Raw genomic sequence first — 14,983 nt, forward strand, 5'->3', positions numbered from 1 at the left:
TCTAATTTAAAATCTTTCAACAAACAAAAGTACAGGGCCAGAAGGTTTCATAGGTGAATTCTACCAAATATTTTAAAAGAATATCAATCTTTGTCAAATGCTTCCAAACACAGTTGAGTCCAGCATTACCCTGATACCAAAACCAGACAAGGACAACATAAGAAAATTATAGGCCAATATCCCTAATGAACACAGATGTAAACATCCTCAACAAAATATTAGGAAACTGAATTCAATGCTGCATTAAAAGGACCATACATCGTGACCAAATGGGAATTATTCCAGAGATGCAAGGATGGTTTTTAAACATCCCCATATCTATCAACGTGACACATCATATTAACCAAATGAAGGATGCAAATCATATGATCATCTCAATCGATGCAGAAAAAGTATTTGACAAAATTCAACATCCCATTCATGATAAAAAAAACTCTCAACATAGTAAAGGCCATATATGACAAGCCCACAGCTAACATCATATTCAACAGTGAAGAGCTGAAAGCTTTTCCTCTGACATCAGAAACTAGATAAAGATGTCCACTCTTACCATTTTTATCATCATAGTATTAGAACTCCTAGCCAAATCAACTAGTCAGGAAAAAGAAATAAAAGGCATTCAAATTGGAAAGAAGTAAAACTGTCACTATTTGTATATGATATTATATATAGAAAACCCTAAAGGCTCCACCAAAATACAGCATAAACAAACTAAGCTGCAGGATACAAAATCAATATACAGAAATCTGTTGCATTTCTATACACTAATAACAAACCATCAGCAAGAAAAATTAAGAAAATAATCTTATTTACAACTGTATGAAAAACAAGAAAATATCTGGGAATAAATTTAATGAAGGTGGTGAAAGACTTTACACTGAAAACTATACAATGTTAATAAAAGAAATTGAGGAAAACACACATAAATGGAAAGATATTCCATGCTCATGGATTTGAAAAATATTATTAAAATAAAATGTCCACACTATTCAAAGCAATCTTTAGATTCAGTACAATTCCTATCAAAACTACAATGATATTTTTCAAAGAAATAGAACAATCCTAAAATTTATATGGAACTAAAAAAGACCCCAAATAACCAAAGAAGCCTTGAGAAAGAACAAAAAAGCTGGAAGCATCACACTCTGATTTCAACTGTATAACAAAGCTGTAGTAATCAACACGGTATGGTATTGGCATAAAAACATACACATAGATCAATGCAACAGAAGAGAGAGCCCAGAAATAAACCTACACATACATGGTCATTTACAACAAAGGAGCCAAGAACATACAATGGAGAAATTACAAGTTGCTTTAATAAATGATTTTAGGAAAACTGGACAGCCACATGCAAAAGACTGGAACTGGACCATTACCTTACACCATAAGACAAAATTTAATTCAAAATGGATAAAAGACTTGATAAGACCTGAAACCAAAAAACTCCTAGAAGAAAACATAGGTGGTAATATCCTTAGCATTGGTCTTAGTAATGATTTTTTTGATTGACACCAAATGCAAAGGCAAGAGGAAAATAAACAAGTGAGACTACATAAACTAAAAAGCTTTTGCATAGCAAAGGAAGCCATCAAAACCAATTGAATGGGAGAAAATAATTGCAAATCATATATCTGATAAGGGGTTAATATCCCAAAAATATAAAGAACTCATACAACTTAATAGCAAAAACTCAAACAATTCAATTTAAAAGGGGCAGAGGATCTGAATAGAATTTTTTCCAAAGAAGACTTATATGGCGAATAGGTACACGAAACAGTGCTCAACATCACTAATCATCAGGAAATGCAAATGAAATCTACAATGAGATATTGTCCATACTGTTAGGTAGCTATTAGCAAAAAGGATATGGAGAAAAGGAAACTTGTTGGTGGGAATGAAAATTGGTGCAGCCACTATAGGGAACAATATGGAGGTTCCTCAAAATATTAACATAGTACTACTAAATGATCCAGCAATTTCACTTCTGGGTATTTATTCAAAAAAACTGAAAACATTAACTCAAAAAGATCTATGCACCCTCACGTTCATTGCAGCATTATTTACAATAGCCAAGATATGGAAACAAGCTAAGTGTCCTTCAATGAATTAATGGATAAAGAAAATGTGATAGACACACATACAGGAATATTACTCAGCCATAAAAAAGAATGACATCTTGCCATTTGCAACATCTTGTATGGACCTTGAGGGAATTATGCTAAGTGAAACAAGCCAGACAGAGACAACTACTGTATGATCTCCATTATATGTAGAATCTGAAAAAACAACAACAAAAAAACCAACCCCGAAAAAACAAAACAGATAACAGAGTACAGAGGTGAGGGTTTGGGGGTGAGCAAAATCAGTGACGGGGGTCAACAATTACAAACTTCCAGTTGTAAAATAAATCCATCATAGAAATGTAATGTATGGCATGGTAACTATAGTTAATAATACCATATTGGATATTTGAAAGCTGCTGATATCTTAAAAGTTCTCATCAGAAGGTAAGTTTTTTGTAACTATGTATGGTGACAGATGTTAACTAGACTTACTATGATCATTCCACAATGTATACAAATATTGAAACATTATGTTGTACATCTTAAACTAATGTTACATATCGATTATACCTCAGTAAAAAAGTCAGTATCCAAAGCTCTACTCCAGACCTGCCATATCAGAATTAGCATTGTTAACGAGATCCACAGGTGATTCACATTAAAGCTTGAGACATACTTGCCTAGATGGTTTTAAAAGAAATAAGATGGGAGTGTTTGAGAGGAAGGAAAAGAGAAAGACCTATTTTTCTCTTTTAGGAAAAAAAAATTACTGAGAATGATCAATGTGCACTGTATGTCCCCTTGAGTGACCTCAGTGATACAGTGCAGAAACATCTCCCTTGGGTAGCCAGACCTGTTCCCAATTGTAATTTCACAAACTGCCAATAAGTTGAGGGCCTAAAAGCAGAGCTGCCTTGGGTTAAATGAGAGCTATCAGAAGTGGGCTTTTCCAGGTAAGAAAAGATGGTATCGCCCAGGTGTGTGGGCCAGGGGGAATTCATGCCTTTTTGATTATGAAGCAAATACATTAGGTCGCTGGAAATAAGTGGGGGTTGGTAGAGGTGCTAAAAAGAAGCCTCTGGCCAAATATGTTGATTGGCCAATGTTGAGCATTATCCCATGACTCACCTGGGACATAAATGGCTTATGCGTTACAAGTGAATTCTGTGGCCACATTTCCCCCAAATAACATTTGATCTTCATTAGAGGTAGCCACAGTGCATTAACTAGATAGGAAGTTCCAAGTGACTGTTTTCCAAAGAACACACTTTGGGTTGGGGATGGAGGGACATGAATGAAGCAACGTGTAGATAGTCAGTTCCAACAAGTTTTGAGATGCTAACTGCCCAAAAATATTCAGTCACATTAGTTTGTACAGTTACACACAAAAAATTAAGAGCCTTGTCGCTATTTTGGAGTGTCCCAGTTGGCCAAGCTTAATGGTATGGTTCTGACACCAACCAATCAGAAACTACGCCTGACCAATCAGAATGGTCATTCTCCCAAGTAGCCCAGCAACCACATTGGTTGTTCCCACACAGTTGGTGGGTACTAGCTGAATATTAGTCCTAGCAGGCGGCTCTTAAATGCTCAGTAGGTCTCCAATAGGTTTGTAACACAGCACATGTATTCTAAAACATTCTAGTGGGTCCAAGATGGTGGCGTAGGTGGATGCTGAGTTCGCCCCCGCTCATCGAATATATATCTATATTTAGAGAAATTCCTCCTAAGAGACAACTGTGACCCAATTGAACAGTTTTTGCAAACAAAGCGAGAGAGACCACATAGAGAAGGCTGGGGAACTGAGAGAATTCTCTGGAAGCTGAGGGAACAACTGAGAACCAGGGGATCTGGTGACTGCCATTGTTGACGTTTCCCCTGCATGTAGATAATGGGTGAGAGCTCCATCCGGGTTCTCTGGCCGACCTGAAACATGCTGTAGCTTCTCCCCAGCCACTCCTCCTGGAATTAGATCCAGTGGAAACAGGAGGGCGCCACGGCATTCATTCAAGAGGCCCCTCCACCTTGAGACTGATCTAGAAGGTATGGTAAGGTGATGCTTCATATGGAACTAGAAGAACACTGTGGTACCTGCCAACAGGGCTACCCTGTCCAGAGAAAGTGCAGAGATAGCGGGGTGCTACTGTGTGCTCACATGGGGCTGTCCATCCTGGAGAGAGACTGGAGATAGTGGGACACTGCTGCATGTATACATGGGACCGCTCCACTTGAATAAAGTGCAGAGATAGCAAAACTTTGCAGTACACATGGGCGATGCTGTGCCCATATGCAGGGCTGCCCCTCCCAGCGACAGTGCAGAACTAGCAAAGTATGACTGTGTGTGCACACAAGGCTGTCCCACCCGAAGGAAGGGCAGAGCTAGTAGGGCATTGTGAGGCAAGCACAAAGATCAGCCCTGTACAGACCCTGCTCTGACAACAAGGCAATAGGGCACACCAAGCGTGCATTGAGCAGCCTCAGCAACACCAGACAGCTCTACCTGGATTAGAAGGGCAAGGAAGCATGCACACACCAGGCTGTGCTGCCAGGAACCCATTCTTTCAGAACAGGTGTCACACCAGGCACTGCATGTGACTGCCCCTACTACAACTGGCCTGTCGAAACTATTCAACAGTCTACGCAGAGACCTCTTTTTCAACTCAGGAACAAATACAGAAAGTCAAACAAAATGGAGAGACAGAAGAATTTGCCTCAAATGAAGAAACAAGAAAAAACTCCAGAGAAAAACCCTATTAGAACAGGGATAAGTAATATGCCTGATAAAGAATTCAAATAAATGGTCATGAGGATGCTCAACAAACTTTAGAGTAGAATCGGAGAACTCAGAGAGCACTTCAACAAAGAGATCGAAAAATGTAATAAGAGATGAAGAATGCCATAACTGAAATTAAGTATACATTAGAAGGAATTGACAACAGATTAGTTAATATAAAAGAATGGATTGATGACTTGGAAGACAGAAGGGTGGAAATCACCCAATCTGAGCAAAATGAAAAATAATTTAAAAAAATGAGGATCGTATAAGAGATATCTGGGATAACATCAAACATTCTAACATTTGCATTATAGGGATTCCAGAAGAAGAAAAAGAGAGAGAAAGGGGCGGAAAAAATATTTGAAGAAATAATGGCTGAAAACTTTACTAATTTGGGGACATCCAGGTCCAGGAAGTACGGAGAGTTCCAAACAAGATGAACCCAAGAAACCCACACCAAGACATAGTCTAATTAAAATGGCAAAAGTTAAGGATAAAGAGACCATCTTAAAGGCAGCAAGAATGAATGAATAAGTCACATACAAGGGAAGCCCCGTAAGGCTATCGGCTGATTTCTCAGGCCAGAAGGGAGTAGCGGGAAATATTTAAAGTGCTGAAAGAAAGGAACCTACAACCTAGAATTGTATATCTGACAAGGCCATCATTCAGAACTGAAGGAGAGAGAGTTTTCCAGACAGACAAACTAAAGGAGTTCACATCAACTAAACCAGCCTTCCAAGAAATGTCAAAGGGTCGTCTTTTTTCAAAAAAGGAAAGACCATAACCAGAAATAAGAAAATACATGAAAGAAAAGAATCTACTGCTAAAGACAAATGTAAAATAATCACAGTGAATCAAGCACTTAAAAAGCTAATATGAAGGTTAAAAAACAATAGCAAAATTAACTATAAATACAATAAATAATCGGGATACACAAAACAAAAAGATATAAAACATGATGTCAACAACATAAAGAGTGGAGGTGGGAATAAAAATGTAGTCCTTTTAGAATGGGATTGAACTAAAATGTCTATCATTTTAAAATAGACTGCAATGGATATAGATGGATATATATGAACCTCATGGTAACCATAAACCAAAAACATAGAAAAATACTCAAAAAAATGAAGAGAAAGGAATCCAATCAAAACCCTAAAGAAAACCAACAAAGCAAAAGAGATCAAGAGCAGAAGAAAGAAAGAGAAGAACAAGAACAACCAAAAATCAATAAAATGGCAACTAGCACATATCTGACAATAATTACTTTAAATATAAATAGACTAAATGTTCCAATCAAAAGACACAGGGTGGCAGAATGGATTAAAAAACATGACCTATCTATATGCTGCCTACAAGAGACTCAGTTTAGATTGAAAGATGCTCATAGACTGAAAGTGAAGGGATGGAAAAAGACATTCCATGCAAATAGAAATGAAAAGGAAGCTGGGTAGCAATACTCATACCAGACAAAACAGACTTTAAAACAAAGACTGTAAAAAGAGACAAAGAGAGACCACATAATTTTAAAGGGTCAGTCCAAGGAGAATATATAACAATTGTAAATACCTATGCATCCAACATAGGAGCACCCAAGTACAGAAAGCAAATGTTAATGGACATAAAGGCAGAAATGAACAGAAATACAATAATAATTGGGCACTTTAATACTCCACTTACCTCAATGGACAGATCATCCAGACAGAAAATTAACAAGGAAATAATGGCCTCAAATGCTGTATTATTTCAGTTTGACTTAACAGACATTTATAGAGCATTTTATGCAAAAACTGCAGATTACACATTTTTCTCAAGTGCACATGGAACATGTTCCAGGACAGATCACATACGATCCGCATTTTACTTTCCTCCTGTGGCAGTACCTTTAGATTTACCTTTCAAATAAAACCCTCTCACCTGGCCCCAGCTGGAGAAGGCCCATTCCACACAGAGCTGTTGGTTACAGGCCTGAGTGTCTACTGGCCGTTTGGTGAGCTGCGTGCACATCTCATTGGACACGGGAGTGGAGATTCCAGAGGCTTTCAACTTCTGGCAGGTCACCCGGCGGGTCTGAATGCCTCCCCCACAGCTCCGGGTACAAGCTGACCAGGAGGTCACCATCCACCTGCGGAGAGGAAGAGAAATGAGGGCAGCTGCAAAGGGTCAGGTCTTGGGGAGAGGAACGACGCCGTATGCTCTCAGAAAAAGAGCCCCACACAGCCCCTTGCTCTCATCACACAGCTGCTAATTTGGGGGCCATAGCCCTTTTCTCAGTAGATACTTGGGGTAGAAGGCTGAAAATGGCCCCTCAAAAGAACTCTACATCAAATCCCTGGAGCCTGTGAATGTTACTTTATTTGGACAGAGGGTTTTTGCAGATATAACTAAGGATTTTGAGATGAGATTATTGTACATTGTCTGGGTAGGTCTTAAATGTCATCTCAAGTATCCTTATAAGAGAACAGCAAAGGGTGATTTGATATAGAAGAGGAGGAGACAGTGTGACCAGAGAAGCAGAAGATGGAGTGATGTGGTCGCAAGCCAAGGGATGCTCGGAGCCATCAAAAGCTGCAAGGGCCAAGGAACAGATTCTCCCTTAGAGCCTTTGGAAGTGGTGCAGCCCTGCTGACACCTCGATTTTGAACTTCTGGGCTCTAAATCTGTGAGAGAATACATTTCTATTGTTTTAAGCTGCCATGTTTGTGGTAATTTGTTACAGCAGCCACAGGAAACAAATTGATTAAAAAGGTGTGTCTCGAAAGAATATTCTGAAGAATAATGCCTCCGCTTGACATTGGCCTCAGAAGCCATGGGCTTGCAGGCGATGGAGAAACAGTCCTTGAGCTAGTTGCACTGCACTGAGGTTCTAGCACTTCCTAATGGCACCCAACTGTGTGGTAGAGAAGAGACGACAGATCCCAGCCTGTGTCACCTCCTGACCCAGGAGGCACTCTCCGTCTCACTTTGGCTAACATTTTGTCTGCTAGTACTCACTCTACTTTGCCTTAACCCATGTCTCATTCGATTTTGTTTAATCTCTCAGGAACATGTACAAGTTCTTCTAGCTTTCTGGAGCAACTTTCTACCTCCATGAGTACAGACCATAGATCTTATACCATGGGCTGAAAGTAGTTGTTCTCAGAATGTTAGGTTCCAACTACACTTTGGATCCTTGGAAGTGAGACTGACCAAGAGAGTGACAAATGGCTTTTCTCAAAAACCGAGCTGTCATCTGAAATCCTTGGTCCATATACAAACATGTAGGGTTTTCTTTGCATGTTTGTACCCTGGGATGGTTCAAAGAGGAGGGGAAGGGGGACATTTTTGGGGAAATAGTACTAAAAGACTTGGTGCTGTATAGAAAATCTAGAAAAAAAAATTCTCTGGTATTACTGTCTGAGAAAAAATTTATCTAAATGAAATGGTCCTATCTGGGTCAAAGCGGGACTTCCTACAGCTTTTCAAAAAGATGACCAGGGCAACACTTTTGTGTGCGAAAGCTGCTGAAGTGCCCCAAAAGCCTGGTGGGGAAACCAGTCAAAGGTGAAGCTGTGGCCACCTCCTCATCCAGTGGTGTCACATCTGGCTCTCAGGAGAGGCATGTACAGGAACAGAGAGCAAATTCCTCCTGCATCTGGATCTGTGACTGATTTAGTTTGGTGCAACTTCCCTGCGCTATTTGCATGGAGAGAGGACTGTGTGCGGAATTCCAACCCACAGGAGCAGGGCCACTTAAGAAGCAGGCGTGAGGTTTTTGAAGGATCCTGGGGGCATTGAAACCAAAGCAGACACAGCCATTATTTCGTTTGCAGACGTAAATGAGGCTGATTGACTCTGACCATCACCACAGCAAATCAAAAAGTTCCTGGCATGTCCAAGACCTCTTCTTCATTTCACACGGCTTGGCAAGGGCAGTCTTCCAGTCTCTCATATCCCTGGTGAGTGTCAGGCCTGTATTTCAATCAACTTTTATTTCCAAATATACATTTCAGCAATTTTTCAGGAGCTGGGTGCAGGGTTTGAGAGAGGGGAGACATGGGCTATGTTACAGTTCAGGAAGGGTATAAAAGGACATTAATCATTCCCGTGGAAACCTTCCTGTCAGCAAGTCAAACTGCTGATATTAATGAGTGTGTTTCATATTTCATTGAGTCTCTTCTGGTTTCAGCTGCTCCTTATGACTCAGCTGGCAAAACACAAAGTGGTTGCCGAAGTAGTGTATGAAAGTCCTACATAGGTAGAAAGGGGCATTACATGGCCCAGCCAAGTCCCCCAAGACTCAGGGCGCCATGGTGGTGCCAATTCTAAGCCCATTAATTATCCCTCTAGCTACTGCCTGAGCACTGCAGTGGGCGTGCTTAGTGGGACTCACAGCTTCTCAAAGCTGGAGGAAGATGTGACAGGCAGAGACTGTGGGTGTCAGTCTGGCTCTATAAGGCACTCAAATGCAGAGTGTATATCTAACATTGAGGCAACTATAGGAAATGGCGACTTATTTCAACGTTAGCAGGTTGCCACTCTTTGTGGAAAAGAAGAGGATACGATTTCTTCAGGTAAACTGGAGTACTGATTAGCACAGGTATTTTAACTTAGGAGACAGGGATGGGGGTTAGGGTAGAGGCCAGCAATATCCTTCCCCTCAGCACTTCAGCTGCAAACACATTTCTTCTCTTACAGAGAGGCAGTTTCTTACTGCAGAATGGGAGCTATCTCTTGCCAGTGCCTGGGATGCTCCCGCTCCCTGAACAGAGCCTTTCAGGCACTAGGGATGTCCAGGCAGCCCTTAGCTTGCTGAGAGTTGAGGGAACAAAAGGACTGAGGGAGAAGGCTCATTCTGAGGGATGTTTTCTGCAGGGCGTAGAGGCCTGACAAGCCTGTGCCTGTAGAAGAGAACGGTTCCTTGGAGGGCAGGCCCCCTGACCTGCACTTGGCATCTCTCCCTGAACAGTCTAGACAAGGGCTGGCCACCAACTGGCTAAAAGTCAGGGCCTGTGCTTGCGAGTGGGGAGGCCCGAGCCAGCCTCGGCCACACTTACCGAGAAGGGCAGTCTCTCCGGTTGCAGGCGACGGGCTGAACAGCAGGGCGAATCTTCCCTGCACAGTGAGCAGGGTTGACCTCTGAGCCATTCAGGAGACACCTCAGGCGGGGCTGCTGAACACCCCTGTTACCACAGGAGGCCGAACAGGTTGCCAGTCTGTCCACAGACCACCAGTAATCTGTCACAGGAGGAGGATCAGAGGTGAGAAGCAGAGTATTATTCCCCGTGCTCTGTATTCCTTCTGAGCAGGGCACTGAGGGAGGAGGCGGGTGTGTGGGTGTTATGAATTAGCCTCTGCCCCTCAGTGGTCTCTGTTCCTGGTCTATCAAGACAAGTCGTGTGGTCTCCAGAGGCCTCAGCTAACTCACTACAAAATGAGCATGTTAGTTATTACTTATCAAGTTATTGTGAGGCCTGGATATAATAAAGGTCAAGAACCTAGCCCAGTGCCTGGCACAGAGAGAGAGTACTTAATCAGTTGCTATAGCTCTTACTGTTTTTAAACATACTCCTGAAAGTGCTCTTATTTTTTTTTCTACTGGCTTACCAGAAAGTGACTTTATTTTTCAACAAAGATATAAAAATATCAGAAATACTTAATCATATTTAAAAGTACAGATTTAAATTAGACTTTGTAGATATTAGTAAAAAAACCCCACCCTATTCTGAGAGTACTCATTTACGTGAGATAGCATGTACTGATGTCTGAGAAAAGCAATTTCTTTGGATTTTCTATCTGGGGGCCTGGGACTCACTGGTAGGAAAGCGGTTAAAAATAACCGTGGGTTGAAAATTGTGAGTGCTTAGTTGCAAAGCTGTATATTACAAATCCTGCAGATAGGCACTGGCTTCTGGTTTTCAGCAGAGAATGGCTGGCTGGCTGGCAAGAAAATGGAACATTTACTTTCCTGTCTGGAAAGCCAAATGGCAGGGAAGGATATTTAAGGGAAAACCCATGTGCTTGGAAATCTCCCTTTTATGTGCTACTTTGGCACACAAGTCTGTCCTTTACCACAGAATCCTCCATATAGAATATCGATTTTGCTTTCCCTAAAGCTCACACATAGGCCACAGGTAGAACCAGCCTAGGGAAAACTCAGAAGCCTCACTTAGTTTCTATAACAAGGCCGGTTTTGGCTCCTCTCACACTGAATAACCCGGTTTTGGGCTTATTCATAACTTGGTCCAGCAATTGCCAAGCTCTGCTCAAGGGCTTTCTGACCTGCACATGTTCCTGGAAGGTTAATATACCAGCCACACAGGCTTCTCAGTCTGTCCTCTGAAAAGGCCACAGGAAAGCTGCCTGGAAAGCACCCAGCATGTGACTACGGCAGAAGACTCTTCAGGAATCTTGTAGGTACTGACACCAGCCCTGACTCTCCAGGGCAGGCAGCAATAACCAAGCAGTTTAGATCAAGAGATATTTTGGAACTAAACCAAGAGAGAAAATTTGTATATATATATTTTTACCAGGTGTGTGTGTGCGCGTGTGTGTGTATTTTTTACTAGTTAACCCAGCACAAAGGAAACACATTTGACCTTGCTATATGGTGATGTTTCCTTGGTCCTGAGCTGCAGCAATGATATAAGCAGAAGGGCCCATTTATGAAAGCAGCACTGATATTTCCAGGTTATGCTGGAGCGGGGCCTGATGGCTCTTCTGAAGGGCCTCATTGTATGAAAACATGGTTCAGTTTCACTTTTCATGCTCTAGGAACCACTGGAGATAAAAAAAATCACCTTGTCTACCAGAGAATTAGATTCCCAGGTGGACTCTCTTGTTCAAGAAATAAGCCCAGCATTGAAAACCCAAAGGGTTTCTTACCTTGGATTATAAGAGAGGCCTTCTGCACGAGCACTCCTGCCTCATTCTGAGCAAGGCAGCTGAATTCCCCTTGAGACTTGCCACTAAGATTTGCAACCTGGAGAATCTGTCCAGCTGCCAAGATATGATGTGTCAATTCTGTGACAGTGGCAACTGACTGACCACCATGGAACCAGGTGATATTGGGGGTTGGGTGACCTTTGATGGGGCAGCCTAGAAGAGGAAAGGAGAGGCAAGCTATTGATAAACCCCAAAAGGACACATTCCTGATGAGTTGTTTTAGAGTCTCTGTGGCTCTACAGGCCATATGTACAATATGGCCCTCCCCATGGCATATTTTTTTTTTTTTTGTGCTTGCCATTCCCAAGCAAATAGGAGATGATTTTATTCTCCAGGATTCTGGGAGAGTGACTATTATTCATTCGCTAATAAGTAAAAATTATTGGAAGATGCAAAGTGCCTATTGCTATCTATATCCCTGTACTAACTTTAAAAAAATAAAGCAATTAATATTCATTCATTGAACTTTTTTTTTTTTTCAAGTTAATTAGTTCCTACACTGATTTTATTTGGAAAGAAATCACTTCTTCAAATGCAATGAGTTGGAAAAAATATATACTATATAGTAATAGTTAAGAATCAAACTGTAATTGGTAAAGGTCTAATATCTGCCTTCATTTTACTCTTTATATGATTTTCAAGCCAAAATTTTTCAACAGAGACTAGGAAAACAATTTTAAACACTGATCTCATTTCTTTATAAGTCAAGAATCTTGGCCTTCTGACAGCTCTTTCCAAGCTTGCATTGGACATGTACAATATTACACTTTTTTACATGGTCGTTGAACATATTTCGATACATTAAAATTCCAAAATATTAAAATGAGGTATCATATCTACTAAATATTCTGTAGCATAGAATTAGTAAAATAAACGGATTGCAGTTATGAGAGAAAACTCATTTTCTTTAAATTTGAAATACTTGCTGAATTTTCTGTGTGTCTCCAGCAACTAAGCTTCTATAGAAAATTTATTTGGAAGTTTAGAACACATGATAAATCATTAAATATTAAAGATACTGGAGGTTTTCCCTCAGTTCAGTTTTAAAAATCTATTTGGTGACTACTGTTCTGGGGATTGTTAAGATAGTTAAGACTATCTTTTCTCTTACAAAGAATTCCCACATGGTATAGAATTTTTTAAAAAAGCACATTAATAAAATGCAATGTAAATGATGACATCTATGAGACACATAGATGGCCACCTGCATGGATATGTATGCTTATGGGTCTGTAAAGAGAAGGGATTTTCCAGTGTTGGCTTGTTTTCTATTCTGGGGCAGCACTGTTAGAACTGGAATAGTATGCAGAGTCAACACAGGAAGGGCCCTTAGGGATCATCTAGCCCGCTGCCAGAGGAAGAAACTGAGGCTCAGAGATATTAAGAGACCTTCCCAAGATCAATGAGCATGCCTTTTTATTCTTTGCCTTGTGTTCTTATATCCATACCCACTAGTTCAGCTGGGTACCAGCAATTTACCTAGGTACCTTGTTACCTACTTCCTTTGTTCATTCCTTTCATATTTTTGCCCTCCCCTCTACACAGACACATTTTCACTGTAATCGTGTAGCTTGACTGGGTTGGAGCAGACTACTTTGAAGAAGGACCCTAGAAAAATAATGCTAAAATCTGCCTAGGAAGCTCAGTGTGGGATATAGTGTTATAGAATCCAACTCTTCAGTCTTCCCTGTAATGACTCAATTTGCCATGTAACTTTGCAGTGCCCCCCTATGATAGGTGGGCTATACTTCTCCACCTCCTTCCTGACTTTGGCCATGTGATAACTTGGGCCAATAAAATGAGTCAGATGTTACACTAATGATGAACAATCTGAAAGGAAAATTAAGAAAACAATTCCACTTACAGTAGCATCAAAATAATAAAATACTTAATAATAAATTTAACTAAGGAGGGAAAGACTTGTACACTGAAAACTATAAAACATTGCTAAAAGATATTAAAACATAAATAAATGGGAAGATACCTCATGTTCGTGATTGGAAGACTTAACATTGTTAAGATGTCAATACTCCCCAAAGTGAACTACAGATTCAATGCAATGCCTATCAAAATCCCAATGATGTTCTTTTGCAGAAATAGAAAAACCTATCTTAAAATTCATATAAAATCTTAAGATACCCCAAATAACCAAAACGATTTTGGAAAAAAAAAAAGAACAATGTTGAAGAGCTTACACTTTCTGATTTTAAAACTTATTAAATCCACAGTAATTGAAACAGTATGGTACTGGCATAAAGACAGACATACAGACTAATTGGATAGAGACTCCAGAAATAAACTCTTGCATTTATGGTCAAATGACTTTCAACATGGGTGACAAGATTATTCAACTGAGAAAAGAACAATCTTTTCAACAAATGGTGCTGGGAAAACTGGATAGCCACATGTGAAAAAAAATGTTGGATCCTTACTTTATGCCATATATTAAAATTATTTTAGGGGTCAAACACCTAAACCTAAGAGTTAAAAGTATAAAAATCTTAGGGAAAAGCTTCACAATATTAGATTTGGCAATGATTTCTTAGATCAGACACTAAAAGCACAGGCAACAAAAAAAATTGGACAAACTGGAGATCATCAAAATTGAAAGTTTTTGTGCAAAGGACACTATCAACAGATTGAAAAGGCAACCCACAGAATGGGAGAGAATATTTGCAAATCACATATCTGATAAGGGAGCAATATCCAGAATATAGGTACTAACTAGAGTACTGAAGTGTAAGTCGAGTCTGATCTCGGAAGCTAAGCAAGTTCGGGCCTGATTAGTACTTGGTTGGGAGACCACCTAGGAATACCAGGTACTGTAGGTACTAAAAAAAAAAAAAAAAAAAAAAAAAAAAAAAAAAAAAACAGAATATATAAAGAACTCCTACAACTCAACAATAATCATAACTAAATTTAAAAATGGGCAAAACTTGAATAGTCTTTCTCCAAAGATATACAAATGGCCAATAAGCACATGAAAAGATGCTCAATATCACCAACTGTTATATAAATTCAAATCATAATCATGAGATACCACTTATCACTCATTAGGATGGTTATTAAAAAAACAAAAAAAGTGTTGGTAAAGATATAAATTAGAACCCTTGTGCATTGCTGGTAGGAATGTAAAATGGTACAGCCAATGTGGAAAGCAATATGACAGTTCCTCAAGAAATTAAACATAGATTTATGATATGATCTACTTCTGGATATA

At 39.9% G+C, this 14,983-nt stretch overlaps 1 protein-coding gene across 3 annotated transcripts in view; it reads right to left on the minus strand.

Moving 5' to 3' along the window:
• Positions 1 to 14,983, minus strand: part of ADAMTSL1 (ADAMTS like 1) — a 387,565-nt gene that overhangs the window by 17,481 nt on the left and 355,101 nt on the right. For 2 of the 3 annotated variants that reach the window (XM_039870536.1, XM_039870472.1), the window contains 3 exons: positions 11,704 to 11,916; positions 9,876 to 10,056; positions 6,757 to 6,964 (listed from right to left, as the gene is read on the minus strand). In XM_039870536.1, coding sequence (XP_039726470.1) covers positions 6,757 to 6,964; positions 9,876 to 10,056; positions 11,704 to 11,916 — 602 coding nt within the window. The remainder of the gene's footprint in view (positions 1 to 6,756; positions 6,965 to 9,875; positions 10,057 to 11,703; positions 11,917 to 14,983) is intronic. The other variant, XM_039870576.1, reaches the window with a different exon arrangement.

The sequence above is a fragment of the Pteropus medius genome, unplaced genomic scaffold, assembly GCF_902729225.1.
Source record: "Pteropus medius unplaced genomic scaffold, Ma_sr-lr_union100, whole genome shotgun sequence".
Taxonomy (NCBI): Eukaryota; Metazoa; Chordata; class Mammalia; order Chiroptera; family Pteropodidae; genus Pteropus; species Pteropus medius.